This window comes from Nicotiana sylvestris, chromosome 9, assembly GCF_000393655.2.
Source record: "Nicotiana sylvestris chromosome 9, ASM39365v2, whole genome shotgun sequence".
Taxonomy (NCBI): domain Eukaryota; kingdom Viridiplantae; phylum Streptophyta; class Magnoliopsida; order Solanales; family Solanaceae; genus Nicotiana; species Nicotiana sylvestris.
Genome location: NC_091065.1, coordinates 114,501,600 through 114,528,592, shown reverse-complemented (window position 1 = coordinate 114,528,592; position 26,993 = coordinate 114,501,600). Strand labels below are relative to the sequence as shown.

Sequence of the window (26,993 nt, the reverse complement as noted above, 5' to 3'; positions counted from 1 at the left end):
ACGCAAAGGCTGGTATGATAAAGAGCAGGAAAATTAAATTAAAGGATATTTTGGACTTTGTGTTTATTACTCACCAGTAGATGGTTAGGTTTTGCAGCATAAGGGTTATTTGGCAAAATAAATCAAGTCACATGATTGAGGTATCATCTCCAATGTTTTTTTGTCTTGTGGCATTATTATGGCTTTTTAGTTTTTATTTATTTACTGTCCCAAATCCTTCAGGTGCTTCCTCCTAACTCCTTGCTGTTTCTATTATTTCTTGATTAAGCTACTCTTATAATGGTGAATTATTTCATGATAAAGCTGAAACCTCAAATTAAGATGTTGCTTCAAGGTTTTTGGCCTTTTGAACTTTATGACATCCTAGAGAAGTTGTATCTGCTATAATCTGAACACTGACACAATATGTTCTTAATGTTACATTTTATATTCAAGATTAACAAAGGCCCGGTGTCATTATAACAACAACAACAACAACCCAGTATAATCCCACATGTGGAGTCTGGGGAGGGTAGTGTCTACGCAGACTTTACCTCTACCCTGGGGGAGGGCCCGGTGTCATTATGTTAAATAAAAATTCCCTGGCAGTATGTTCACAAATGGTAGAAAGATTTGCTCTTTGGACAACGCAATATAGCCAATACAAAATAGCTTTAAGTATCTTGCACTTCAAATTCTGTCCTTTAATAGCTTATCGTGTTATTGTTACTATTTCAATTGTGCATTTTCACTATGCCATATTGCTGAAAATTAAACAGGGCTATAGTTCTCAAAAAGGAGGCTTTATTGCTACATAAAAAGCAAATGCATGAGTTAATTAAAAAAGAAAGAAAGAGCAGCAGATATGATGCTTTGTGTCGTTGATTAGAAGGTACTATGCTGATGTTAGCGCAAGGTTTATGAATTAATTTTTCATTTTGTTTGCTGCAAATTGTCTGCCAATGCAAATCAAATGTAATCCTGTTGGTCTGTAGTGTTGTGTCTGGTCTTTTTTTTTCTTTCTTTTCAAATAAACAGATTGGTAGCAGGAATATGGGTTTTTTAGCATTATTTGTATTTGAAAGTAGTCTAACAAGCCAAGACTGACTTCATTGGACATAAATTCTCTTCTTCTTTTTCTTCTTAATAACCGAGGATCTATCGGAAATAGTCTCTCTGCCCTTCCAGGGTAGGGGTAAGGCTGCGTACATCCTACCCTCCCCAAACCCCACTTGTGGGAATACACTGGGTTGTTGTTGTTGCTTTTTCTTCTTAATAAATAGATTGATACCTAGAATATGGACTTGTAGTTGAATTTAGTCTAACACGCGAAGAATATGGGCTTCGTGCATTACTGGTAGTTGAAAGTAGTCTAACAAACTGAGACTGACTTCACTAGACCTAAAAAATCTTATTATGATTGTGAATTATGCTTCCTTTTCATCTTTTCAGATAAAAGAGATGGAAGCTAATGTGAAGCACCAAGAAAAATTTGCTATGCAAGCATCTCTGCATTATGAGTACTGTAAGTTCTTCAGTAATTAGTCCAATTCAAAAAGTTCTTCAGTAGTTAGCGATTTCACAATTGACTATCTTACATATTGCACAGTGATATTATAACTTTGAAAGACCATCTCGCCTGGCTGACAAAAAAGAAGAAACTACAGGGGGTCCCAAAAAATTAAGGAAATGAACCATGGGGATATAGTCTGAACCTGCTGTGTAATCCATCATTTGGTAGTTTATTCATGTCTATGAGTGGGAGGAGTAGAGGACATTGTTATTTCCTACTAATTGATATCTGGGTGCAAATGCTTAGGTGAATGATGTGACCGGATCTGTCTTCCTGATTCTTGAGGGCTTTAACACCAATGTTCTTTGATACTGAACCAAGTGTTTCATTAGACACGCTTCGCCAAAATCTTTTTATTATATATGTATATATAAGATCTTTCTAAAAATTGGATGTACATATACAATTGGTAAAACCTCTTAAAAATAATGCAAAGTAAACAGCAAATTGAGATAGGAACTAAAGTCTTACACCCCATAGACTTAGACCTAGACCCAAACCTGTATATACAAGTCGAATTGTGACAATAGGTCGACAACCATTTGTGCAAAACTCTGCCTGCACTACTGCTTATGGCCTTGAGTGAAATTATTACACCATATAGCTTTCCAATTTGTTATTTTTCTTGATTAGGTAAAAAGGAGACAGAGGAATGCCGACGGCAACTGGAAGCTGCCAAGAGGCATGCAGAATCAGTAGCCATTATAACTCCAGAACTAGAGCAGGCTTTTTGTGAGGTTTGTTTCCCAAATAATACAGTTTTTTGTGAATCTTTGGACACCTAACATTTGTGTAGCCTGTTTGCTATTACTGTTCCTTCTTGCATCTTTTTTTGTATGGATAGGAATTGTTGGTGCTTCTATTTAATAACAGTTTGTTATCCCTCTTTTTTATTCATTATGTTATCTGAAAAACAAAAGAATAAAAGAAAAACATAAAATTAGAGGTTTTGAGAACTTTCATGTCCTTTATGTGTTATTACAACCATTATGTGGCATCTGCTTGTTGATATATATAGTTAGGAAGGGAACTCAGTAATTGGATAAATTAAATGGACATAGACAAATAGTTCCCATTAGAATATTGTCTAGCTAGAGAGACAAAATATGAGTTTAATTGACAAAATAGAAATATATAAGACTGCTTCCTGAATTGGGCTTCAATTTGTATTGAAAGAAGAAAGAAGAGATTTAGGCATGATATTCTTGATTATTCTCTCATGAATTCTTGATTACTCGAACACTACGGGTTTAAGTAGTGTTTGCAAGTAATCTTAAAAAGGGAAGGGATAGTAATTTCCATTCCTTAAAGGAAAAGAATTCCTGTTCCTAATTATCCATTACAAATATTCTAAAATTTTCCTATATTTACAAAGAAAAGATTCTTGCCTATTAATAATTTTCTACTTTTTAACACTCCACTCAAGTTGGAGCTTACATATATGCCCCTAAGTTTCTGCAAATATATTCAGTTCTGGATCCTTGAAGTGGTTTTGTAAGAATATTTGTCAATGACTCATTTGAGTTTGCCGAAACTTGTCGTAATACACCCTTACTCAATCTTTTGTCTGATGAAGTGACAATCTACTATATATCCTTTTCATGAAACATTGGGTTTAAAGCAATGTGTATTAATTGTCTCAGATCAATTGCATTGGTGCATTTTGATTTTCCCACACCTTAATTCTTTGCGAAGTTGCTTTAACCATATAAGCTCACATGTCGCAAAACCATTACTCAACATTTTACCTCTGCACTTGATTTTACTACCATGTCTTGCGTTTTTGCTTCCCCCCCCCCCCAATCCGAGAACAGGCTGTCACGTTCCAAACTATCCCATAGACATGTCGCAAAACCATTACTCGACATTTTATCTCTGCACTTGATTTTACTACCATGTCTTGCTTTTTTGCTTTTTTTTCCCTAATCCAAGAAGAGGCGATCACATTCCAAACTAATCCATAGACGTGACTGGCACCTGGCTAACACCACCGCCGGACGAACCAATTTTTCGCACTCTTAACCCTTTTATATAAGCACTAAGAGAAGGTCGAAACACATTACTAATCACTAAATACGAAATGATTATCCAACTAAAATCATAATCAACATATAAAATCCAACGATTGGTCAAATAGTTTACCCCAAATTCCCACACCCAGACCCAAACTATGGAGCATCTAATAGAGTTATAGGAGTTAAGTTATCGGGCATGCAAACCCAAAAAGAAATAATAGACATAAGATAGGTAGAGCTGAAACAACGACCTCCACGAATAATGCGGGGGCTCACCTCAGCAACAGTGTCCACTCAACGAACTCGTCAGCCACTAGTCTCGTCCTCAACAACAATACTTGCTTGGACATGCAGGTAAGGAGTGAGTTATATGTAAATATAACCCAGCAAGATCCTCAACCCGCCACTTTAAATACTTCTGGAACAAGTGTTAGAAAATACAAATACATAACGAGCACATAAATAATATGCACATATGTCTTTCACCATATAATTACTCCATAAGGTCCAAACAATTATTCAACAACACTATATATCTCAACAAACTTTATACTAAGGACTTGTGATAAATGGTAGTGAAGGAAATTAACCAAATACCCTGACGAGTCCATGACAACATATACAATGCTTCAAATCTATCACGACAACATACATAGTGCACCAAATATATTACGGCAGCGAAGAAATAATTTCTAATGCCACAACTCCATGACAAGAAGCCACACAACATCCCATATTGTGTATTAAATGATTTTCATATTCTTAACAAAATAATATATGTGCGGTTGGTCAAAGACCACCGATTCTGCCAAACACACGCTTGTCTCAACACATGAACCATGTAGATAAAATATATTTTCAAAATATGTTTTGAAAAGCAAGCACCAAAGCTTAACGTCTCACTTACCTCAATTCACTATCCAAGCACTCTTTTCAATAAATTAAAATATGCTCTTGGGTATCTGGATCACCTCAAACTATACAAAAACGGGTTTAGAATGGTAAAAAACCCTTGGGAGAATATTTACATAATTTTTAACACAAGTCAAACTCGTGGTCAAAGATTGACCCAAAAAGTCAACGCTGGTCAATGGGTCAGAATTCCCTGATCAAAATCAAATTTTGATAATGTTTGCCCTTTCAAATTGATGAATTAGATTAAAGAACCGTAGGGCTAAACTTTCTCAATTTCTGAAAATTTCTCCATGTTTCTACCATAAAAATCTTCTCATAATCACGTAATAAACTTATATAAAAGTGAAGGATCATTACCTTGATAATTTGGATTGAGAATCCCTATTTTTCTCCCCTCTCTTCCTCTCTTTTTCGCCCTTTCTTTTCTTTTATGTTCTTTTCTCTTCTCTTATTGTGTTTTTTTTTTTTGCTTCTGCGCGTTCCGCTTCTTTCACTTCTTTTTAATGTTCTCTTTTTATAGTTATTATTATTATTATTAAATTCTTTTTTTTCTTTTTCTATTATTAAGTTAATAAATAACCCCTAATTAAATTTGGGGTTATTGCACAGGCCTACTTCCTCTTTTGTAGATCTGTCTTCCCCTTTAATTTGTTACTTATAGTGTTAGAAGAGCTTTTGTCTTCTGGTTTTTCTGTGTTTCCAAGTAGTAGGTTGGGATAATTTACTACTGCTTTGGTATGAGCTTTTCGTAGCAGCTTTAATGTGGTGTTTCTTTTCTTTGACTGTCCACCGAATGGGTAGGACTTGTTTCTTTTGTCTTCTAATTGATCGATTCTGTATGCCTGTTATTTCCTTAGATGTTCCGATATTGCATATTTAATGTTTGTGGTTCTCAAGGTTTCCTGTATGTTTAATTCATTTCTTGCCAATTTTCCCAGCAGATGCCATCTACAATTGAGGAATTGGAAGCGGCTATCCAAGACACCATTTCTCAAGCCAATTCCATTCTTTTCCTGAACCATAATGTTCTAGAAGAGTATGAAACACGTCAGAAAAAAGTAAAATTTTTGTTTCATTAATTTGCTTTTCCATTTTTTTCCTTTTTAAATATACCATGATCGCATCTAATTCATTCTTTTGCAGATAGAATCTCTTTCAAAGACTCAAGAGATGGAAGAAGAGAAATTAAGCAACCTCATTGATGAAATCAATGCTTTAAAGGTTAGAGTTTTTTATGGTTCTCTAGCATTTTTGATAGTTACCTGGCGAGTCTAATGTTTATAAGCTGCTTGTTGTATCTGATTAAGCCCTACAATGGTTCACTTAAGCCCTACATGGTTGTCTTTTCTTTCCAATGGTATTCTTATTTCAAGGCCTTAAACGTATCCATCAATACAGCTAAATGAGTGAATTGCCTTGTCTAAAAGGTACTCGCCTCATCTAAAAGCTGAAGCTGTTAGAGCGGGGCACTTGTTTGGTCTGCAACATGTCCCCTCATGTGCGAGCCAATTTTTTGTTTCTTTTTGGGCCATGCACTTGCAATTAATTTGTTGATGGGCGAAGGTTGGACTCGACACTGAGATATCTGCCTGCCTAGCTCTGATATCAGTTGAAGAGCACTTAGTTGAGCATTTCTCCTTCCTATCCGATCCTTGTGTTGCGTCATCTTATGGTTGAGTGTTGACCTAGCTGTTATAATTGAACTGCCTCATCAAAAAGCTTAATTGAGAAAGATTACTTTTATTCATTCCCTTTTTTAAGGTTTGCAATGATACATGTTTGTGTGTTTAAAGTCTTTAAACTAAAATGATTCAAAATGGTATCAGTTTGACGTTTGCTTTTTTGTTCCCTAGTACTAATATATCTAATGACAAGTTATTTAAACAAAAACAGAATAATAAAAATAGGTTATTTTAGAAGAAAGAAAAGCAATAGGTTCTTGGAGAAGAGACCCGTTAAGCAATTGGGAAAAATCAGGGTCAAAGAAATGGAAATATTAGGTAATTTAGGAAAAATTCCTCCTTTATTTTTTTATCTTTCTATTATCTTTGCTGTGGTTGTGCAATTACAAGGTGTTTAACTCTAGTGCAGACATATTGTGGTAGTATACCCAAAAAATGTTCTGATTCTAGGATTTTGCAGGAAAGGTGGCTACCAACATTAAGAAGTCTTGTTTCACAAATCAACCAGACTTTTAGCCGCAATTTCCAAGAAATGGCTGTTGCAGGAGAAGTTTCATTAGGTATATTAACATCAATCCTTACAAAATTTATTTCTTGAGAAGTTCTGTCAACCTTTATTGATCGATGTCTCTCTTCAGATGAGCATGCCATGGACTTTGACAAATATGGGATACTAATTAAAGTCAAATTCAGGTAATTACGGCTCTGATTCTCCCTTAAAGTATGCTTGATTAATTGAGATTTTTTTGCCTCTTGTGGCTTTCCTTAATTGGAGAAGCAACAAATATTTCAAATCATTATTTCTTTTGCATTTCGTGACAATAAGTTCTCAATTTTTGGCGATGGCCGATGAGAAGTACTTGTGTTACTAAGTGCACCGGCGACTTTAGTACTTTTTTATTGTGTTTGTCATTGGGCCTAGAAACTATCTTGTTCTTCATTGGTGAACTATTATGCTTCTTTTGATGCCATATAAAATTAGTTTTCAATATTACACTACTCAAACTAGAGTTGTTACTTTTGATTGTACCTATTTTATTTTGAAAGTCAATTTTTGGGAAGAGAAATCAGCTTTATATATTAGCAAAAAAAAGATTAGATTCCCTAACATCTCCACATTCACATAAGTTTTCATGACACTAACAAATATACAAGAAGTAGGAAAGAGTCTTGTGCTTCCGGATAAGGTCATTGATCATAAAATCTCTTTCCTGGTTACCCGAACAATTTCCAGGCTCTTCTAAAGGCATTCAAAACTATTCTCCGTATCTCAAAGGAGATAATGTCAAAATAGCCCGTTCTTTAACACCTATCTCTGGAATAGGTTCTGTCGTTTGTACTCCTAATATTAAACTATCATTCGTGCTCCATGTCCGTGAGTTCTCTGTCAATCTATTAGCTATTAGTGCCATCACCAAAGCTCTAACCTGTAAAATCGAGTTCTTTCCCGATTATTGTATTTTTTAGGATCTTCAAATAGGGAAAAAGATTGGCAGTGGTAGATTGCATGATGACTTGTATATATTAGATGAGATTCAAACTCTGGTCAAGCCTTTTTTGGGAAAAGTAACGATGTCAACCAAGAAGACAAGAAGTTGGTTGGCTGCAAATGAATTTTCACTGTGAAGCACAAAGCTGAAGGCTCGATTGAAAGATTCAAAGCAAGATTGGTGGCTGAGGATTCACTTAGACTTGTGAAGTGGATTATCAAGAGACATTTGCTCCTATTGGGAAGATGAACACTATTAGAATTCTTTTGTCTTGTGCAACTCATTTGGATTGGGACTTGCAACAATTTGATGTGAAAACTGCATTTCTTCATGGAGACTTAGAATAACAGGTGTATATGGAGATTCCTCGTGGATTTGATACTGCAAAAAATCAAGGAAAGATATGCAGATTGAAGAAAACCTTGTACGGACTGAAGCAATCCCTAGAGCTTGGTTTGACAGATTATGCAAAGCAATGTTGATCACACCCTCTTCATAAGACATCATACGAGTAAACTCACTCTTCTCATAGTTTATGTTGATGACATAGTAATGACATGAGATGACAAAGAGGAGATGACCCGATTGAAAAAGTTGTTGGCACATGAATATGAGATCAAGGATCTAGGAAAAGTGCAGTACTTCTTGGGACTTGAGGTTGCTAGATTAAAAAGAGGAATACATTTAATAATGATAGAACAAAGTGTTTTGAGTGAGAGAAAGAGTTGGTTAGGGCAGAATTGCAAGGAAAAAATCGAGGAAGCTGTGGAAAACTATCCCTGCCGTGTCCTTAAGAGTGAAAGGCAATGTATGTGTTTTTGTGGAATAGAGGAACAACTAGGGTTTCGAACTTCCCAACTCTAACACTGATACAGATGATGGACTTCCCAACCCTATTCTTCTTCCTAAGACTCAACCACCCCCACCAAGATATGCTTCCAGCGTCCAAACCCCAGTAAAGACTGGCTGGCATCTGACATCTCACACGCCCTCACGCGCCGGCGAGATCTAGCCACGCGCCAACGCGTGTGCCATCTTCCGGTGACTTTCAATTTTTTTTCTTCTGACAGTCTCTTCTCGAGGCTTTTCCGAGCCTTCTCGTCTTAGTTTCACCAAAATCGGATGACTTTTTCTTTTTTCGGCCATTAAAACCTAGAATACGGCGTCTGTTTCCGTTGTTCAGTACCAGAAAAGTTCTTCCCTTCCTATATTCTGTTTTCCACCCACTGTGACTATTGATTTTTCTAACCTTTGGGTTTTTCTGGTCGTTTCTCACCTCTTTTTTTGGGACAGTCACATCTAGAATATGATGGATTCTACAGAGAGAAACTCCTACTTCTCTCTAGAATCTAGAAAATTGGAAAATATGTCATTCATCAAAGCTGCCTCTTGGCCAGCCCTAGAACTTGGGGGAAGATGCCATCGAAAGCTTAACGTAGGGTAAGAGCCGCACTTCTCGCTATCTGAGGAGCACACTCTCATGCGCAAAGGCTTCTTGAGATCTTGTCTGATTGAGTCTTTCTCCAAATGGGTTGGATCTCCAGAGGCTGTTAGGTACTGGGTAGCAGGGGCATGGAACGTCAAGGACGAGTTGAAAATATCGCAATTGGGGGACACACAATATCTCTTCCGTTTTGTCGACGAGTCTCAAGCTTCAGAAATTCTTGTAAGAGGAAATAGGTGGTTCGATGAGAACTTAAAGCTAGACAGATGGGTGGAGCACGATGGGTGTCTAGACCCTCGTTACACCGGCGAATCATTGGTGGTCAACATGGTGGGTCTCTCGGTGCCTCTTTGGTGTCTTGACTTATTCAAGAAGATTGAGGAAATCTGTGGGGTTTTTATTGATGTCGCTTGCAGCTTACATGATCTCTCGCGAGTGAGGATTGTGGTGAGGAAAGGGGAAAAAATCCCTGTCTCCACTGTGGTGGAAGATAGCTACGTGAGTTATAGGGTTTGGTTGAGTCCTGAATTTCGCCCTATCTTTATGCCTGAGATAGTGGCGGAAGAAAAGGGAAGGTCAAATAGAAGGGAGGGGAGGGGAGGGGAAACCAGTCTCTGAGGGGAGCGCTCACCGGATCAGTGGACTAAGCCGGAGTCAGACGTTAGATCGAGAAGTGACGGGAGGTTTGATTTTGGGAGAAGAAGACAATTTCAACAGGAAGAAAAGACATGAATGGGTTAGTGATGCGGGTTGGAAAGGCAGAATGTGCCAGTCCTCCTCTAATTATCCTAGGGCCAGGCAATATTTTAGCAAGTATAGGCCTGAGTCCCCTCACATGGGCCCAACAACTTTTCCCAATTCTATTAGAATTGATCCTAAGGGGCCCAAATTATTTCAAGCTGCATCTGATAAGGCTCCTAAGCATATGGGAACCGTCGTTCTTCCTTCTTCTGCCAATGGTGCTACACACAGTGGTATTTCTTCATCGAGCTCTAGTGACCTGCGCCCCTCTTCGATGGCCGCTGCTTTAGGGATAGCACCGGCTATAGATGGTGCTGTTATTCCACGGCCTCCCGCCTCTGATGGGCCCAGCTCCATCGCTCCCTCAGGTGGTCCTGGGCTTAGTTGTATTGAGGCTACACTTCAAGCTTCTTCTTCTTTTGGGAAGATTGTTGAATGCCCCAACTGATGTTAGTGCCAGACCAGTATTCTCAGTTAAGATGCCGCCAAGGGTTCCATGCTCTCCTCCTTCAGGCTACCCTACTGGTGTTTCTGGTCATTCCTATAACAACGGGGTGCTAATTTCAAAGGTTGATACCCCTCAAGGAAATGGTGAGATCCTTTTGGCACCTAAAATTCCTATTGCTAGCAGTGTTATGATCTTGTATTCCTCCAGTAGGAGCAAAGAAATGGTTCATATAAAAGACGCATGTCCAATTTCGTCACGGATTGGATGAGGGGATATGTTTTTTTGGATGGAGGATAAACTATTAAACTTTGGGAAGTTTCTAGGCGTTTCTTTTGAAGGGAAAGAAGATAGAGTGTTAGAACTGTTGAGGGAGATTGAACAACAATCTTTTAATGATGGTGCAGGGAGGGAGTTGGGTCAAGGTGTTAAGCAAAATAATTTAGGGGATGTAGTGGTGTACCAGAGAAGGGGCCGGGTGTGTGACAGGGAGGAAGGGAGCTCGATTAGAGGGGGCGGGGAGAAGGGTGATATTGTTTCTTATGGAAGTTAAGATTCTTTCATGGAATGTGGGGGATGAATGACCCAAACAAAAGGGCCATCATCAGAGTGGGAGTTAGGGAGTGGGGTGCTAACCTAGTTTGCTTTCAGGAGACAAAAATGGAAGTTTTGTCGAATGTGATTGTGAGGAGTGTTTGGGGAGGTAGTTGGGTAAAATATGATTGGGTTCCAGCAGCGAGAAGTGCCGGGGGCATTCTTCTAATGTGGAATGATAGAAGCTTGGAGGTAAAAGAGATTAAGAAGGGAATTTTTTCTTTAGCAGCTCCTGTCAAAAATAGAGTGAGTGGGGTGGAGTGGGGATTTGGGGGGTGTACGGACCGGTAAGAGAAGGGTCCAAGGTATTTTTCTGGGAGGAACTGGCCAATATGATGGGGGAATGGGACATTCCATGGGTTTTAGGGGGAGACTTTTAACACTATTAGATTCCCGGAGGAGAGATTAGGGTGTAATCTGATTTCGAGGGCCATTGAGGAGTTTTCTAACTTCATCAATGATCACTTTCTCATTGATCTTCCTCTGTCAGGGGAAAAGTTTACTTGGACCAGGGCGGAGGATTCCAACTCAAGGTCTAGACTTAATAGATTTCTGATATCGCCCTCCTAGGATGAGCTGGTGCCGAATGCGCTGTAGATTCCTTTACCTAGGCTGTCTTCGGATCATTTGCCTATCTTGCTAGTTGGATGCAGAGGGAGGGGTGCGTGCTCCCTCCGATTCGAGAACATATGGTTGAAGGTGGCAGGATTTGGTGACAAGGTGAAAGAATGGTGGACAAGCTATGGGGTATCAGGGACACCTTTATTCCGTCTTTCAAAGAAACTTAAATTGCTTAAGGGAGATAGTATTAGGTGGAATAAGGAGGTTTTTGGGAGGGTAGAGGTTAAAATAAGGGAGCTTATGCATGAATTGGGGGAACTAGAGAGAGGGGAAGGGGCGAGGGAGTTAGATGAATCTGAGAAAGAGAGATTGGGGGATGTTAAGAGGGAAATAGTCAAGTTAGCAATAGCTCAGGAGACTAGTTGGCGGCAAAAATCGAGGGCGCTATGGTTAAAGGAAGGGGATTCAAATACCAAATTTTTCCACAGGGTGGTGGTTGCAAATCGAAAGAAAAACTTCATAGAGTCCTTAGTTGTGGATGGGGTGAGGATTGAGGGAGATAAGGAGGTAAAAAGGGCGATAGTGGGGTTTTATGAGAACTTATACAAAGAGGAAGTTAGTTGGAGGCCGACTTTGGGTTGAATAGAGTTCAACCACATAGGGGAGGGAGACAATGAGTGGCTAGAAAAGGCTTTCGAGGAGGAGGAGGTGCACAAGGCTGTGTCGAGTTGTGCTGGTGATAAGGCCCCAGCCCTGATGGTTTCTCCTTGGCCTTCTTCCAGTTTTGTTGGGACACCATCAAGGGGGAGTTGATGGAAACCATTGAATACTTCCATGTGAATTGTTTTTTCGAGAGAAGTATCAATGCTACTTTTATTACTGTTGTGCCTAAGAAAGAAGGTGCATCTTGTGTCAGAGACTACATGCCTATTAGTCTCGTGGGAAGCATTTACAAGATTATTTCTGAAGTGCTTTCCAACAAACTCAAGAAGGTTCTTGACGTGTCTGTTTCGTCCTCCCAGAATTCGTTTGTGGAAGGTAGGTAGATCCTGGATGCCGCTTTGGTGGCAAATGAACTTGTAGACTCCAGAAGGAAAAATAGAGATCCCGGCTTACTATGCAAGTTGGACCTTGACAAGGCTTTCGGCCGTGTCAATTGGGAGTTCCTGGATTTCATTATGATGCGGATGGGGTTTGGGGCAAGATGGAGGGGATTGATCAGGTTCTGCATTTCCTCAGTCAAATTCTCTGTCCTGGTTAATGGTAGCCCGTGTGGTTTCTTTGGCAGCTCCAGGGGTCTCAGGCAAGGAGACCCCCTATCCCTCATGCTATTCATTCTAGTGATGGATGCTCTGAGTAAAATGATGGATCGTGCAGCGTGCGGAGGCTTCTTGAGAGGATTCTCAACTCCGATCGGGGTGCCTAGTGCCCCGAAGAATCTCTTATTTGCTTTTTGCGGATGACACCTTGGTTTTCTGTGATGCTGATATGGATCAGTTGACCTACCTGAAGCAGGTCCTGCAGTGGTTTCAGATAGTATCAGGTCTCAAGATCAACCTCGACAAGTGTGAGATTTTCCCGGTAGGTGAGGTTGCTAACATTGATGCTTTGTCTTATGTTCTCAGATGAAAGGTGGGCTCCCTTCCCACTACTTACCTGGGTCTCCCATTAGGCGCTTCGCATAAGGATACTATGGTTTGGAATCCAGTGATCAAAAGGGTTGAAAAAAGATTAGCAGGCTAGCAGAAACGGTACTTGTCAATAGGCGGAAAGGAAGTGCTTATTAAAAGCACTTTATCGAGTATGCCCACCTATTACCTGTCCGTGTTGCAAGCTCCTGTGAGCATCACATAAAAACTGGAGCGACTTCAAAGGAATTTTGTTTGGGATGCGGCGGATGGAACTAGAAAGTATCATCTAGTGAATTGGCAGACAATCACTTCTCCAAAGAAATGGGGTGGACTTGGAGTAAAAGATCTTAGGGTATTCAACAGAGTTTTGTTGGGGAAATGGTTGTGGAGATTCAGGGTAGAAGAGCATGCTCTATGGAGGGAGGTCATAGTAGAAAAGTACGATTCCACGGGAGGGGGTTGGAGGACCAAGGTAATCACAACACCTTTCGGGTGTGGCATGTGGAGGAGTATCATGAAGAATTGGGAATCCTTCGGTGACAACATCACTTGCAAGGTGGGAGATGGAAAGAGAATCAACTTTTGGAATCATAGGTGGTGTGGAGAGGATACCCTGAGAGTCTCCTTCCCCCACGACTTCAGAGTTTCAAACCAGAAGGAATTGATGGTCCAACAGATTCGTAAGGAGCATGAAGGGGGGGGGGGAATAATATGAGATCTCTCATTTAGAAAGAACATGCAAGATTGGGAGATTGTGGAGCTCCAAGATTTATTGACATTGCTATATGGGCAAGATAGACCCCAACCATCTTGTAATTCTTGGAGATGGGGTTTGCGTGGAGATGGTTTGTTCACCGTAAAGTCCTTTTACCAGAGTATGTTGGTGAGGGAGGAGGCCTCTTCTCCATACTTCTCGATCTGGATTCCTAAGGCGCCCACGAAGGTGTGCTTTTTTGCATGGCTAGCGGCGAAGGGAATAATTTTGATTGCTGAAGAGAGGAATTACACTTGTTGGTGCTATATGTGTAAAAGCTCAGGGGAAGAAATTGATCATCTTTTGTTGCATTGCCCTGTGTCCTCGGCTTTGTGGAGGGCGATCCTGAACCTTTTTGGTGTTCAATGGTGATGCCAAGCACCGTAAAGGAAATATTATATAGTTGGGCAGGTTTCCGTAGAAGAAGAAAGCAAAAGGCGTGGAAGTTCGCCCCGTTAGCTCTTATGTGGATAGTTTGGGGGGAGAGAAATAGGAGAGCTTTTGAGGGGATTTAGTCTACTTTTTCACACCATAAGAAGTTTTTTATCTTTGATCTCTTTTTGGTGCACTCATATAGCCCCTACTTGTATAGAAGATTGAGCGTCTTTTGAAGAGAATCATGTTCTGATGTAAATTCTCTACTTTTTGGTATACTTCCTGTATACGAGAGTTCTCTCCCTTTTGATTAATACAATTTACCTTATCAAGAAAAAGAGGAATCTTTATTTCTTAGACGAAGTATATTCTAGATCTCTTGAAAGAAACTAGTATGACAGGTTGCAGACCCACATAATTGCCAGTTGAACGCAATCACAAGTTACAAAGTGGAGTTGGAGAGTCAGTTGATAAGGAGAGATATCAGAGATTGGTTGGAAGATTCATTTATCTCTCCCTCACTAGACCAGACATAATCTATTCAGTTATCCTGGTGAGTCAGTTCATGCATGATCCCCAGAGATCCTCATATGCAAGTTGTCTTTCACATTTTGTGGTATCTGAAGTCTGCTCTAGGGAAAGGTTTACTTTTCTCCAAACATGATCACCTCCAAATAGAAGCCTTTACGGATGCGGATTTGGCTGGATCTCTGGATGACAGAAGATCTACATCTGGTTATTGTACGCTCGTAGGAGGAAACCTGATTACTTGGCGAAGCAAGAAGCAAAGTGTAGTTGCTAGATCAAGTGCAGAGGCAGAATATAGAGCTATGGCCCAGGGTGTTTGCGAACTGCTTTGGCTACAAAAGCTACTAGAGGAATTGTGATTGTGTGAAAAAGAAAAACGTTCCTTGTATAGTGACAATAAGGCTGCCATGAGTATAGCTGCATGTGGAAATTGATCGACACTTCATGAAAGAAAAATTACAATTGGTATCTTGAGTTTGTTTCATGTGCCATCGTAAAAACAGTTAGCTGATGTGTTTACCAAGGGTCTCAACAAACAGACTTTTCATGCACCGGTTTGCAAGTTGGGCATGTGCCACATCTTTGCACCAACTTGAGGGGAAATGTTGATTGACTTAATTATTAGGAAAGATTTAATTCTGATTGAGATTTGATTTTATTCTAATTGATTGTAAATTGATTATAATTTATCTTTCTTCCTAAAATAGTCATAGGACATAGTGTATAAATATCTTTACTTGGGGATGTAAGAAATACACAGAAATACAAGAAGCCTTTTCTTCTTTTAAAAAATCTGCAAAAATGATGGTGGGGTTCTCAGATGGTTCGGGCATATTCAGAGGAGGAGCACTGGTGCACCGGTGAGGAGGTGTGAGCGACTGACTGTGGTGGGCACGGGGAGAGGTAGAGGGCGACCTAAAAAGAATTGGGGAGAGGTGATCAGGCAGGACATGGCGCGACTTAGGATTGATGAGGACATGGCCCTTGACAGGGAATTGTGGAGGTCGAGCATTAAAGTTGTAGGCTAGGGGGAAGTTGTTAATATTTCTACAACACACTAGAGTGAGATTAACCAGTTAGGAGTTAGTTTTAGGATGCTAGTGGTCATCTACTGATGCGGGGCTTTATCTGCTGGTTATTATTATACCTTCCACCTATTTCGTATTTCTTATATTCCTGTTATTTTATTATGATTCTATTGATGATACTAATATATCGTTTCTTGTTGCTTTCTTGAGCCGATGGTCTCCTGGAAACAGCCTCTCTGCTGCTCGGAGTAGGGGTAAGGTCTGCGTACATATTACCCTCCCCAGACCCCACATGTGGGATTATACTGGGCCGTTGTTGTTCTAGTTTTAGTTTGCAGTTCTCCAGTGAAGGACATTCACAACAGCAACAACAACGTACCTCGTGTGATTCCACAAGTGAGGGTTGTGGAGGGTAGGGTGTACGCAACCTTACCCCTACCTTGTGTAAGATGGAGAGGTTATTTCCGCAAGACCCTCGGCTAAAGAAAAGCATTTTCAAAATAGATTTGAAAATACAAGAGTAAAAAAGTTATGATGAAAATACTGAAGAAAAAAAAGGTATTGACAACAAAAATAGTAAAGATAACCAAAGTAAAAAAAATAGTACTAAAAAATTGAAGAATAAGATAATAATAGACTTGTAATAATAATATTGATAAGGAGAAGAGAGAGCATATAAGGTGCTCTAAACTAGAATCATGCTCTCCCAGAAAAAGGAGAGAAATTACTCGATTGCCTACTAACCTTCTATCATAATTGTCGACCTTCATGCTCTTCTATATATAGTCATGTCCTTGTTGGACAGAAGATGTGCCATGTCCTGTTTAATCACCTCTGTCTAATTCTTCCTCGGTCTACCTCTCCTTAGACCTATCACTGCCAACATCTCTCACCTCCTCACTAAGGTATTTATGTTACTCTTCACATGATCGAACCATCTCAGCTTAGCTTCCCTTGTCTTGTCCACCATGGAAGCCACTCCAAATTTGCCCCATATATATCTTCGCTCTTAATCGTATCTCTCTTAGTATGCCCACACATTCATCTAAACATCTTCATTTTTGCTACTTTCATCTTTTGAACGTCTGAGTTCTTAACTAGCTAACACTTTGCCCCAAACAATATAGTTGGTCTAACAACCACTCTATAAAACTTACCTTTAAGTCTTGGTGACACATTCTTATCACATAGGATACCGGATTTGAGTCTCCGTTTCATCTACCCCGCTCCAATAAGATGTGTAATATTATCGTCGATCTCGCCATTTCGTTGGATTATTGACCCAAGATACCGGAGCTGCCTCTCTTGGGGATGACTTGTGTATCAATCTTCACTTCCGCATCCGCCTCTTCTCCAAACCTCCAATGTATCATTAACTCCGCCGATGTGCTAATTCATCTTCTGGGAAAAGCAATCAACAGTGACAGGTTGATATTGAAAAAGATAATTCTTTGAAAACAAATATTTTGGATGTAATGAGGGTCGGTGCTGAAAAAAATACAGAGTTCATAATATATGCTAACCAGCATAAAAAGGACAACACTATCAAAATGTTACCCATCTGATGCTACGGATCATGAAAGACGCCCTTACTATTGTCCTCATGAAAAGCTCAAGTCATAAATAAAGAGTTCTTGCATTTTGTTGTCACGAGATACTCTAGCTGGCAATTAGGATTCACTTCATGGTCTTGATGGAGTTTCAGTTTGTCCTGTTTGTTTTCTCCTGGGGTAAGATTAGGTTTTCCTTTCCAAAATGTTATCGCTTTGACGGATACCTCTTATTTGCTGGAGAGGTGGTTGTCTCGATCTTAGTTATTTTGTGAATTTGAATTTGAATTTTATCATGTATTCCCTCTCTCGACTTGTCTATAAATATTTGGTTAATGGCCCCTCCTTGAGTTCTAAACCTGTAGATTCATTGGTTATTACAAACCCTAATTCTAAGCAAATCCACTATCTTATATGCCCCTCGGCTGTTGGTTTATATCTCAAATCTGGAATCAGAGGTTGAAGTAAGGGCATAATTGTCATGCATCCACTTAATTCTCTTCCTACACTGTCAAGTGAGACCATGTCTAAGACTGGCTAGTTAAATAACTCATGAGTCTTACTCGTTGCGGTGTGGTCCTGATGAAATTGAGAAGAAGAGAAAACTTCTTTGTATTTCAATGTATTTTACCTTCTACTGATACATGCCTTTATACAAAAGTTCTACAGCTATTCTAGAAAAATAAATAAATGAAAATAATGAGAGAATATTCAGCTATAATACAATTTTCCTACAATCAAGCTATCCTACAATCAAGCTATTAATTACAGATTTGATTCTCTGATTTTTCTCCTATAATTAAGCTGGTCAACACCCCCTTCAAGTTGGTGCAAAGATGTCACACATGCCCAGCTTGCAAACCAGTTTATGGAAAGTCCGTTTGTTGAGACCTTTGGTAAACACATCAATTAGCTACTTTTCAGATGATACATGAAACAAACTCAAGACACCACTTGTAACCTTTTCTTTGATGAAGTGTCGATCAATTTCAACATCTTTGTTCGGTCATGTTGGATTGGATTATGAGCTATACTAATGGCAGCCTTGTTATCACAATACAAGGAAAGTTTCCCTTTTTCAGACAATCTCAATTCCTCTAGTAGCTTTTGTAACCACAAAAGTTCACATACACCCTGAACCATAACTCTGTATTCGGCCTCTGCACTTGATCTAACGACTACACTTTGCTTCTTTCTTCTCCAAGTAACTAAGTTTCCTCCTACGAGTATACAATAACTGGATGTAGATCTTCTGTCATATAGAGATCCAGCCCAATTTGCATCCGTAAAGGCTTCTATTTGGAGGTGGCTATGTTTGGAGAAAAAACAAACCTTTTCCAGGAGCAGACTTCAAATACCGCAAAATGTGATAGACAACTTGCATATGAGGATCTCGGGGATCATGCATGAACTGACTCACCAGGCTGACTGAATAGACTATGTCTGGTCTAGTGTGGGAGAGATAAATGAGTCTTCCAACCAGTTTTTGATATCTTTCCTTATCAACTGACTTTCCAGTTCTGCTTTGTAACTTGTGATTACTTTCAATGGGTGATTCTATCAGTTTGCAACCTGTCATACCCGTTTCTTTCAAGAGATCCAAAATATACTTCTTTTGAGAAATAAAGATTCCTCTTTTTGATCTAGCAACCTCAATTCCCAAGAAGTACTGCAACTTCCCTAGATCTGATTCAAAGTCCTGTGCTAACAACTTCTTCAATCGGGCCATCTCCTCTTTATCATCTCCTGTCATTACTATGTCATCAACATAAACTATGAGAAGAGTGAGTTTATCCTTTTGATGTCTTATGAAAATGTGATCAACATTGCTTTGTTGGTAGCCGAAGGACATCATTGCTTTGCAGAATCTGTCAAACCAAGCTCTAGGAGATTGCTTCAGTCCATACAAGGCTTTCTTCAATCTGCACACTTTTCTTTGACTTTGTTCGGTATCAAATCCAGGTGGGATCTCCATATACGCCTTTTTTTTAAGCCTCCATGAAGAAATACGTTCTTCACATCAAACTGTTGTAAGTCCCAATAGTGTTCATTTTGGCAACATGGGCAAATGTCTCTTGATAATTTACTCCATAAGTCTGAGTGAATCCCTTTGCCACCAATCTTGCTTTGAATCTTTCAATTGAGCCATCAGCTTTGTGCTTCACAGTGAAGACCCATTTGCAGCCAACCAACTTTTTGTTTGGTGGTGAAGTAACAAGTTCCCAAGTTTTATATTGTGATAAGGTCTTCATTTCTTCAATCATAGCTTGCTTCCGATTAGGATCTGCAAAAGCTTCTCTCCAATTCTGAGGAATAGACACAGAAGAAATAGACAAGGCAAAGGCTCTATAAGAGGGGGACAAAGAATTATAAGAGACAAAATTAAATAAAGGATATTTGGTGGTGCAAGATCCGACTCCTTTTCTGTGAGCAATAGGTACATCTAACTCATTAGGAAATATAGGTAACTCACCAATAGAAGAAGGTTCAGCTTCGGCAGATCGCATTTCTTCAATCATAGCTTGCTTCCATTAGGAAATATAGGTAACTCACCAATAGAAGAAGGTTCAGCTTCGGCAGATCGCATTTCTTCAATCATAGCTTGCTTCCATTAGGAAATATAGGTAACTCACCATTAGAAGAAGGTTCAGCTTCGGCAGATCGCATGATGACTTTTTTCTGCTCTATTTCTCCTTGAGTAAGTTTTCAAATTAGGTCTATCCAAACGCCTAATAGTCTCCCCCTGTATTCTGTCTTTAATTTTACTTTCCCCTGTGGTACTGGCAGTGGTTTCAGCAGTAGAACTCACGAGAATCATCTCTTCTCTTTTATAGTTCTCCCCTTTAAGAGGTGATGATGTAATACTTAAATAGGTGATTCTCGAAAGGTAACATCCATGCTGACAAAGATTCTCCGAGAGGGAGGATGATGGCATTTATACACTTAAGGGCTTTTAGATCAAGTTTCCCAGAGTTCCTAATGTGAACAAGCAGACACACCCAAATACCTTCGGAGGAATAATATAGTCATTCTTACCTTTTAGTACTTCCAGAGGAGTTTGAAAATTGAGGGTTTTTAGTGGCATTCTATTGATGAGATAGGTAGCTACTAAAATGGCATCCCCCTCCCTCCAGTAAGGTTTTGGTAGATTTGTGGTAAACATAAGAGATCTTGCCACTTCTAACAATTGCCTATTTTTCCATTCTGCAAACCCATTTTGTGCACTAGTATAAGGATAACTAGTTTGATGGATTATCCCATAAGACTCCAAATAAGCACCAAAAGTTTTATCCATGTGTTCTGTGCCATTATCAGTACGCAAGATTTTTATCTTAGCCTCAAACTGAGTGCAAATCATCTTATGAAATGACGCAAAGCAGGAGAAAACTTCACTTTTGGCCTTTAACAGATGCACCCAAGTCATTCTAGTACAACAATCAATAAAAGTAACAAACCACCTACTACCAGATAAAGAAACTTTTTGAGTAGGACCCACACATCATAATGAATAGTCGAAAAAGGAATTGTACTTTTATTATCGCTCAAAGGATAAGAGTTTCTAGTATGCTTGGCAAATTCACAAGCATCACAACAAAGAGTCAAACTCAGTTCTAGAAAACAAACTAGGATATAACTTCTTTAAAGCAAAAAATGATGGGTGCCCCAACCGTGTATGCAACTGTATTATTTCTTGGTTGACATCCTTATTTCCTCCAAAAAAGGCCTCACTAGTGTCTCGAGTTCCATCAACCCAATATAAGTCCTCATGCAATCTACCACTGCAAATCCTCTTCCTTATTTGAAGATCCTGAAAAACACAATGATCAGGAAATAACTCGACACTACAGTTTAGTTTTTTTGGTGATGGCGCTAACAGTTAACTGGAAACTTAGGGACATAGAGAACATATGATAATGTAATATCAGGTGTACCATCAACAGAACCTGTTCCAGAGACAGGAGTTAGGGAGCCATTGGCTATTCTGGCATAATCTCCTTTGGAACTGAGAGAGTAGTTTTTAAATCCTTTAGAGGAGCCTGTCATGCGTCTATTCGCACCAGAATCAATAATCCAAGAATTAAGATGGGCATTAAAAGCAATACCTGACTGCACGTAATTGGAAGTGGCAACATTAGAAGAGTCAAGTTTATTCAGGAGACAGTGAAAATATTGAACTTCATCCAAAGACAAAGCTTCTCATGAAGCAGTTTCCTTGGATGTCTCCACATTTTCTACAATATTAGCCTGAACCCTTGATGGACCTACACGTTTTCCTCCACGACCTCTAGTTGGTCTACCATGTAGTTTCTAGCATGTCTCCTTCGTATGCGTTGGCTTTCCACAGTAATCGGAATGCAGGCGATCTTTATCAGAAGTGAACGCCTTTGGTTGTTCATGAGGCACAACTAACCCGGTGCTGAATAAAACATGACCCCTCGTCGACTCTCTTCCTGTTGAACATAAGAGTATGCATCTTCAAGAGAAGGAAAATGAACTTTACTGAGAACTTGAGCCCTGATCTGATCATATTCTTGGTTTAAACCGGCCAGAAAATCATACACCCTTTCCTTTTCAACCAATCGTTGAAAGAGAACTGTTACTTGGAGATCCTAATAGTAGTCAATCTCCTGCCTTAACCCGCATAACTCGGAATGATAATCAGTGATAGTCAACTCACCCTGCTTAGTCGCATGAATTTTATTTCGAATTTCAAAAATCTGGGCATCATTTCCCTTGCGAGAATAAGTGTGCTTGGCTGAATTCCAAATTTTTTCAGCAGTGTTAAGCAACAAATATTGTTTAGAAATTCGAGGGTGCATAGTATTCAAAAGCCAAGTCATAACAAGGGAATCATCAGAATCCCATTGACTATAAGTAGCATGAGTCACAACAGGTTGTTTCTTTTTTCCAATAATATAACCAATCATCTTCCTGAATAAACAACAAACAAGCCCTTGACCAGGCAAGATACGAACCAGCACCATCCAACTTTACCATACTAATACCATGTGAAACAGAATTATTGTTATTTACTGTTTTTTAGTCCCCCATATTTTTGAACAATCCGAAGCACAAAAAGAAATTTCAGAAAATAAATTCTAAACGGAAGAACCTGGTAACCCAAACACAACCTTCAGAATTTGAAAAAAGGCTCTTGGAGCTAACTGGTTACGCTGGACTTGTTTTCTGGTGTTCGGAAAAATCTGAAACTTGTTTGGGTAGGTCGTACTGTAGGTATAATCCTTCCAGTGATACCAGTTTTTGTACAGAACTAGCGGAGGATGAAAAAAAAAGGCTTCGGACAGAAACTTTAGCAAGAAAACTATAAGAAAGAGGGAGAAAACTCAACTTATGGAACCCTAGTGCTGCAGAGGGAGAAAACTAAAAGGGCAGCAATGGCTTCTGATACTGTGATGAAATTGAGAAGAAGAGAATGCTTCTTTGTATTTTAATGTATTTTACATCCTACTGTTACATGCCTTTATACAAAAGCTCTACAGCTATTCTAGGAAAGTAAATAAATGAAAATAATGAGAGAATATTCAGCTAGAATACAATTTTCCTACAATCAAGCTATTAATTACAGATTTGATTCTCTGATTTTGTCCTATAATTAAGCTGGTCAACAGGTCCTTTTCCCGACTTCGCTTGCTTTGCGTTTCTGATTGGTTCCAGCCATTCCCAGCCTTAATGGATAGACGACTATAAAGGGGTCAGTCAAGCGGTTCACTATCCAATCTAACCATCTCTTCTGAAGCCCTTTCCCTTCTAGTAGCCCTTCATCGTTACTGAAACATAGGTTGTGACCAACAGACATCATCTCTCGGCTTGTTGTTAAGGTGAGAGCACCCTCTTGGTAGAACAAGAAAATTATTATTGCTCCTTTTTTTTCGAAAAGTGGGATGCTATATCTAGGATTGGGATCCGTAAATATTTTAATAGATATGTTCATTGAATCAGTGCGGACAAGAATTTCGAAGCACAACAATAAACTAACAAGGCTATTTTAAGTTGTAACACATGGAACCATCTAGGATGTGGAGGATACAAATCCCAAAAGAATTTGTAAGACTGTTTAAAATTTATTTTTAGAGCTTTATGACATTGAACATATGACAGTATTGACAAATGGGTTCATGGGGAAGAATAAAACTTCTTTTATTTTGCTTGCATTTGGATTTGTAACATATCTTATGAGTTCCCAAGTGCAGTAGACTTATTAGAGGGAACTTTCTTTTTATTTGATACAGAATTATAAGAGTGAACGAGAAGTTACAGAAAGAAAATTTGGACATTAACTTAGTGATATATTTTAGAACAAACGACATGCACTAGCAGCTTTTTTATAAAAAATTGTGTGTTATGTAGGGACTTATACACAGACTTTCCGGTAGTTTTTGTACAAACTATGTCCCAATTTTTCCTGTTCTGCAACGTCAACTTCCTCTTTCACCCCCTAGACATTAATATCTAATTTAATTTGGCTGTTTCTGGAATTAGTCTCAATTTTTCCAAATCTCTGACATATTTATGCTTTTTTAGGATCAGCGAGCAGTTAGGTTCTTGTAGTTTGTGTTTACTAAATTTGTTATAATGCAGCGGAAGTTGCAATTTCACTTGCAGCTCCCAGTGTTGTACTCTCCAACACTTGTCCCTAATTTTGGAAATATAGTTGATAAAAATATTCAGTCATTTCCACACCCCCCCCCTCCCCCTCCCAACTCCCCCTTTAATTTTAGATCATAGACCCGTGTTTGTGCTGGCTCATATCCACCTTTGGTAGTTATTTGCTCCTTACCTTATTTACAAGCAATGCTTGCAACTCTGCATAGACATCCAGTGCCATAGCTTTCCACTGGTATTGAGCAGGCTGTTGTACTAGAGGTGAAGAAAAGAAAAAGAACAGAGTGATTTACTTCCCTGTTTGGAACTTTTAAATTGGTCAGTACCATACCCAAAATGCATTGAATATCTGTAGAGGAAATTTATTCTTTTACTGCATGTAGTTGTGCAAATCTTCCACATTCATGAGGAGGCTTATTTTTGGAAAGCCTACCTGTAGGTGTGTGTCATCCTATATTTGTACTATACTGTCCTAACTATGGTAAACTGGAATGGTCCGCCTTCTGTTTTTGTTCTGTATTTGTTTATATATTTTTTGCTCTCCATGGCTTGCTTACACTGGTTCTTGTATCCTTATTACCAGGGAGACCGGACAACTCCAAGTTCTAAGTGCCCACCACCAATCTGGAGGAGTATGTCACTTAAACCACTTTTTCGATCTGCGAGTTGGATTGCTGTAATCAACTTTATAATATAATATCCTTTCAGGAACGGTCTGTTTCAACCATTCTTTACCTAGTTTCTCTGCAAGACCTAACAAATTGCCCATTTAGAGTGGTGGATGAAATAAATCAAGGTCAGTTATTCATTTACGGTATATGTTATTCTCAGTGTTCTGGATGCAAGAAACCATTGTGTACATTTGTGCTTTTAGGAATGGATCCTATCAATGAGAGGAAAATGTTTCAGCAACTAGTGCGAGCTGCCAGCCAACCCAATACACCGCAGTAAGAGAACTCTCTTTTACCTTCTATTCTCATAAATCTTTTACCATTTCATATCTCAAGCAGCAGCAACTTATGTGCTGAATTTGCTTATGTCCTTGTGATAAATGAACACGGTGTGTGTATGCTTTTTTCAATCGTTGTAGTAGTAACAAACATCTTAGAGATTTTTTATAAGGTTTCTGCAAATTGTTTGGATCTCTACGTGAATTCAGTGTTCATAATGACCTCTGATGTAGGGAGAATATGGAGTTTGTGTTTATATTAATCTGCAAAAATTTTCACGTGGCCGATATATCTGTTTCTCTAAGATTAAGAGGGGGATAAGTTTCTTCAATGGTCTCCAGATTGTTTTTTAATGCGTCTTAGTTCAGATGGCAAAATACATAAATTGTGGTTCTTAGAAATTAGTAATTTATATCTTGACAGAGGGTAATAATTTTGGTAAGAAAATTTGTCATTAATATCTCTCTTTGTATACTGCATCCCCATACCTGTGATCTACTTTGAAATACTGCTCCTTTATAATCAAACTTGTTCCTTTTACCCTTCGAGAAATCCGAATAAATTCGTCAGTATTTGGATAGCTGCACCTCACTTCCCACCATGCAGATGCCCCTGTTAAACTTGAAAAGTATCCTCAATCAGATTTTCCTCATGATGTTGTACTAGGGCTGCAGATCTAATTCCCCTGTTGAGTTGATTCTAGGATCTGATTGGTGACAGTGGTCATCCCAATGCGCATGTAACAAAGTTATGCTGAAAACTGACGAGTATCAGCTAGAGTAAATGTAATATAATGGCTAGCCCCTCGAGAGAGATTCCTTTGCAAGTGCTATCAGAGTGCATAGATACCTCTGATCACCAAGCTTCTGCGGCAAGAACACACATATAAAGACGAGGGATCCATTTGTTTTTACCCTTCTACGCTGAGAAATGTCAAATATTTATTTTTATGGATGACATATTTTCCGTGACTCTCGAACTGTCAACTACTCTATCAGAGGGAGCATATCCATATGCAGTTTTGATTTCTTTACATGAGTATTCTTTGTCTAGGTAGCCATTCCTTGTTCTGCCAATCCCCTTCATGCATATCATGGAGAAGTTGATGGAACTAGTCCTCGTCCACCTATTTCTGATTCTGTCAATTCCTGCGCAGGTGCTTTTTGCTTACTCCAAAGTTGCTCCCTAATCTGGAATACAGCGAAGCATGCAGCATTTTGACTGTAATGAATGGTCCTTGGATTGAGCAGCCATCTAAAGGTTTCCAAGCACTTGAACCAATATCATATGCTTGTAGTGATAATGTTAACAATTTACTAAATGCCTTCTTTCCGGTTCTAAATTGCAGCTTGGAGTGGTGGAGAGTGCTGGAGGTCTGTGATGGGACTAATGGAGGAACGTTGTCGCTGACTAGAATCAGAAATTCTTTAGGTAGATTCGACCAGGAATTGTCCATAAGAAAATTTTACTTGTTGATCTGCCATTTGCGCTAGTTACAAGCTGAATCATGGTCGCTCAGCTATGTTTTTTTGAAAAATCTGTTAATACTGGCCCTTATTCTTAAATAACATAATTCTTTTGTACGCATAGTTCCTATTATGCTACCCTTGTTTATTGTGACAGAGAAAATACGTCTGTTCTAAGGTACTCCTCTGTTCGAACTCCCATTAAAATGGTCCTCCATTCTCTTTTTTATATTCAATGTTTATTTTTTTTGTAGAAGATAAATGTCTATTACTCCTCGAGCAACAAAGGAATGCTTTTCATTCTAGTCCCTTTCAAGATATTCTTTAACTTTCGAAAAGTAAAATTTTCGGACCCATAATATGCAACATGGTCACATGTGAGTTATTGTCCCTTTATGCTTTTTTTACGTTATAAGCTATATTTGGCTCCATACGTTCTTTTAACATTCAATTCTCTTGTTCTCAGTGATTTTGTATAGCGCAAAAGATCTTTATTCAGTCTCTTTTTTCTAGCTTTTCTTGTACTCTTTTAGATCCAACAAGAGTGACGGGATCTCAGTATAAAGGTAGAGCATCTAATTTTCGGTTGAAAAAATTACGCTATCAGCTGATGCATCATTTCAACCAAATTAGGCTCGTATTCTACCT

At 39.0% G+C, this 26,993-nt stretch overlaps 1 protein-coding gene across 1 annotated transcript in view; it reads left to right on the top strand.

The window, feature by feature from the left end:
• The window catches only part of LOC104214600 (structural maintenance of chromosomes protein 5), a 42,188-nt gene extending 15,614 nt beyond the window's left edge, over nt 1–26,574 (top strand). The window contains exons 20-30 of the mRNA XM_009764294.2: nt 1,432–1,504; nt 2,186–2,289; nt 5,424–5,540; nt 5,626–5,703; nt 6,625–6,724; nt 6,803–6,857; nt 24,513–24,561; nt 24,638–24,725; nt 24,804–24,876; nt 26,036–26,139; nt 26,228–26,574. Coding sequence (XP_009762596.1) covers nt 1,432–1,504; nt 2,186–2,289; nt 5,424–5,540; nt 5,626–5,703; nt 6,625–6,724; nt 6,803–6,857; nt 24,513–24,561; nt 24,638–24,725; nt 24,804–24,876; nt 26,036–26,139; nt 26,228–26,289 — 903 coding nt within the window. The 3' untranslated portion in view covers nt 26,290–26,574. The remainder of the gene's footprint in view (nt 1–1,431; nt 1,505–2,185; nt 2,290–5,423; nt 5,541–5,625; nt 5,704–6,624; nt 6,725–6,802; nt 6,858–24,512; nt 24,562–24,637; nt 24,726–24,803; nt 24,877–26,035; nt 26,140–26,227) is intronic.
• The last annotated feature ends 419 nt before the right edge of the window (nt 26,575–26,993 follow it).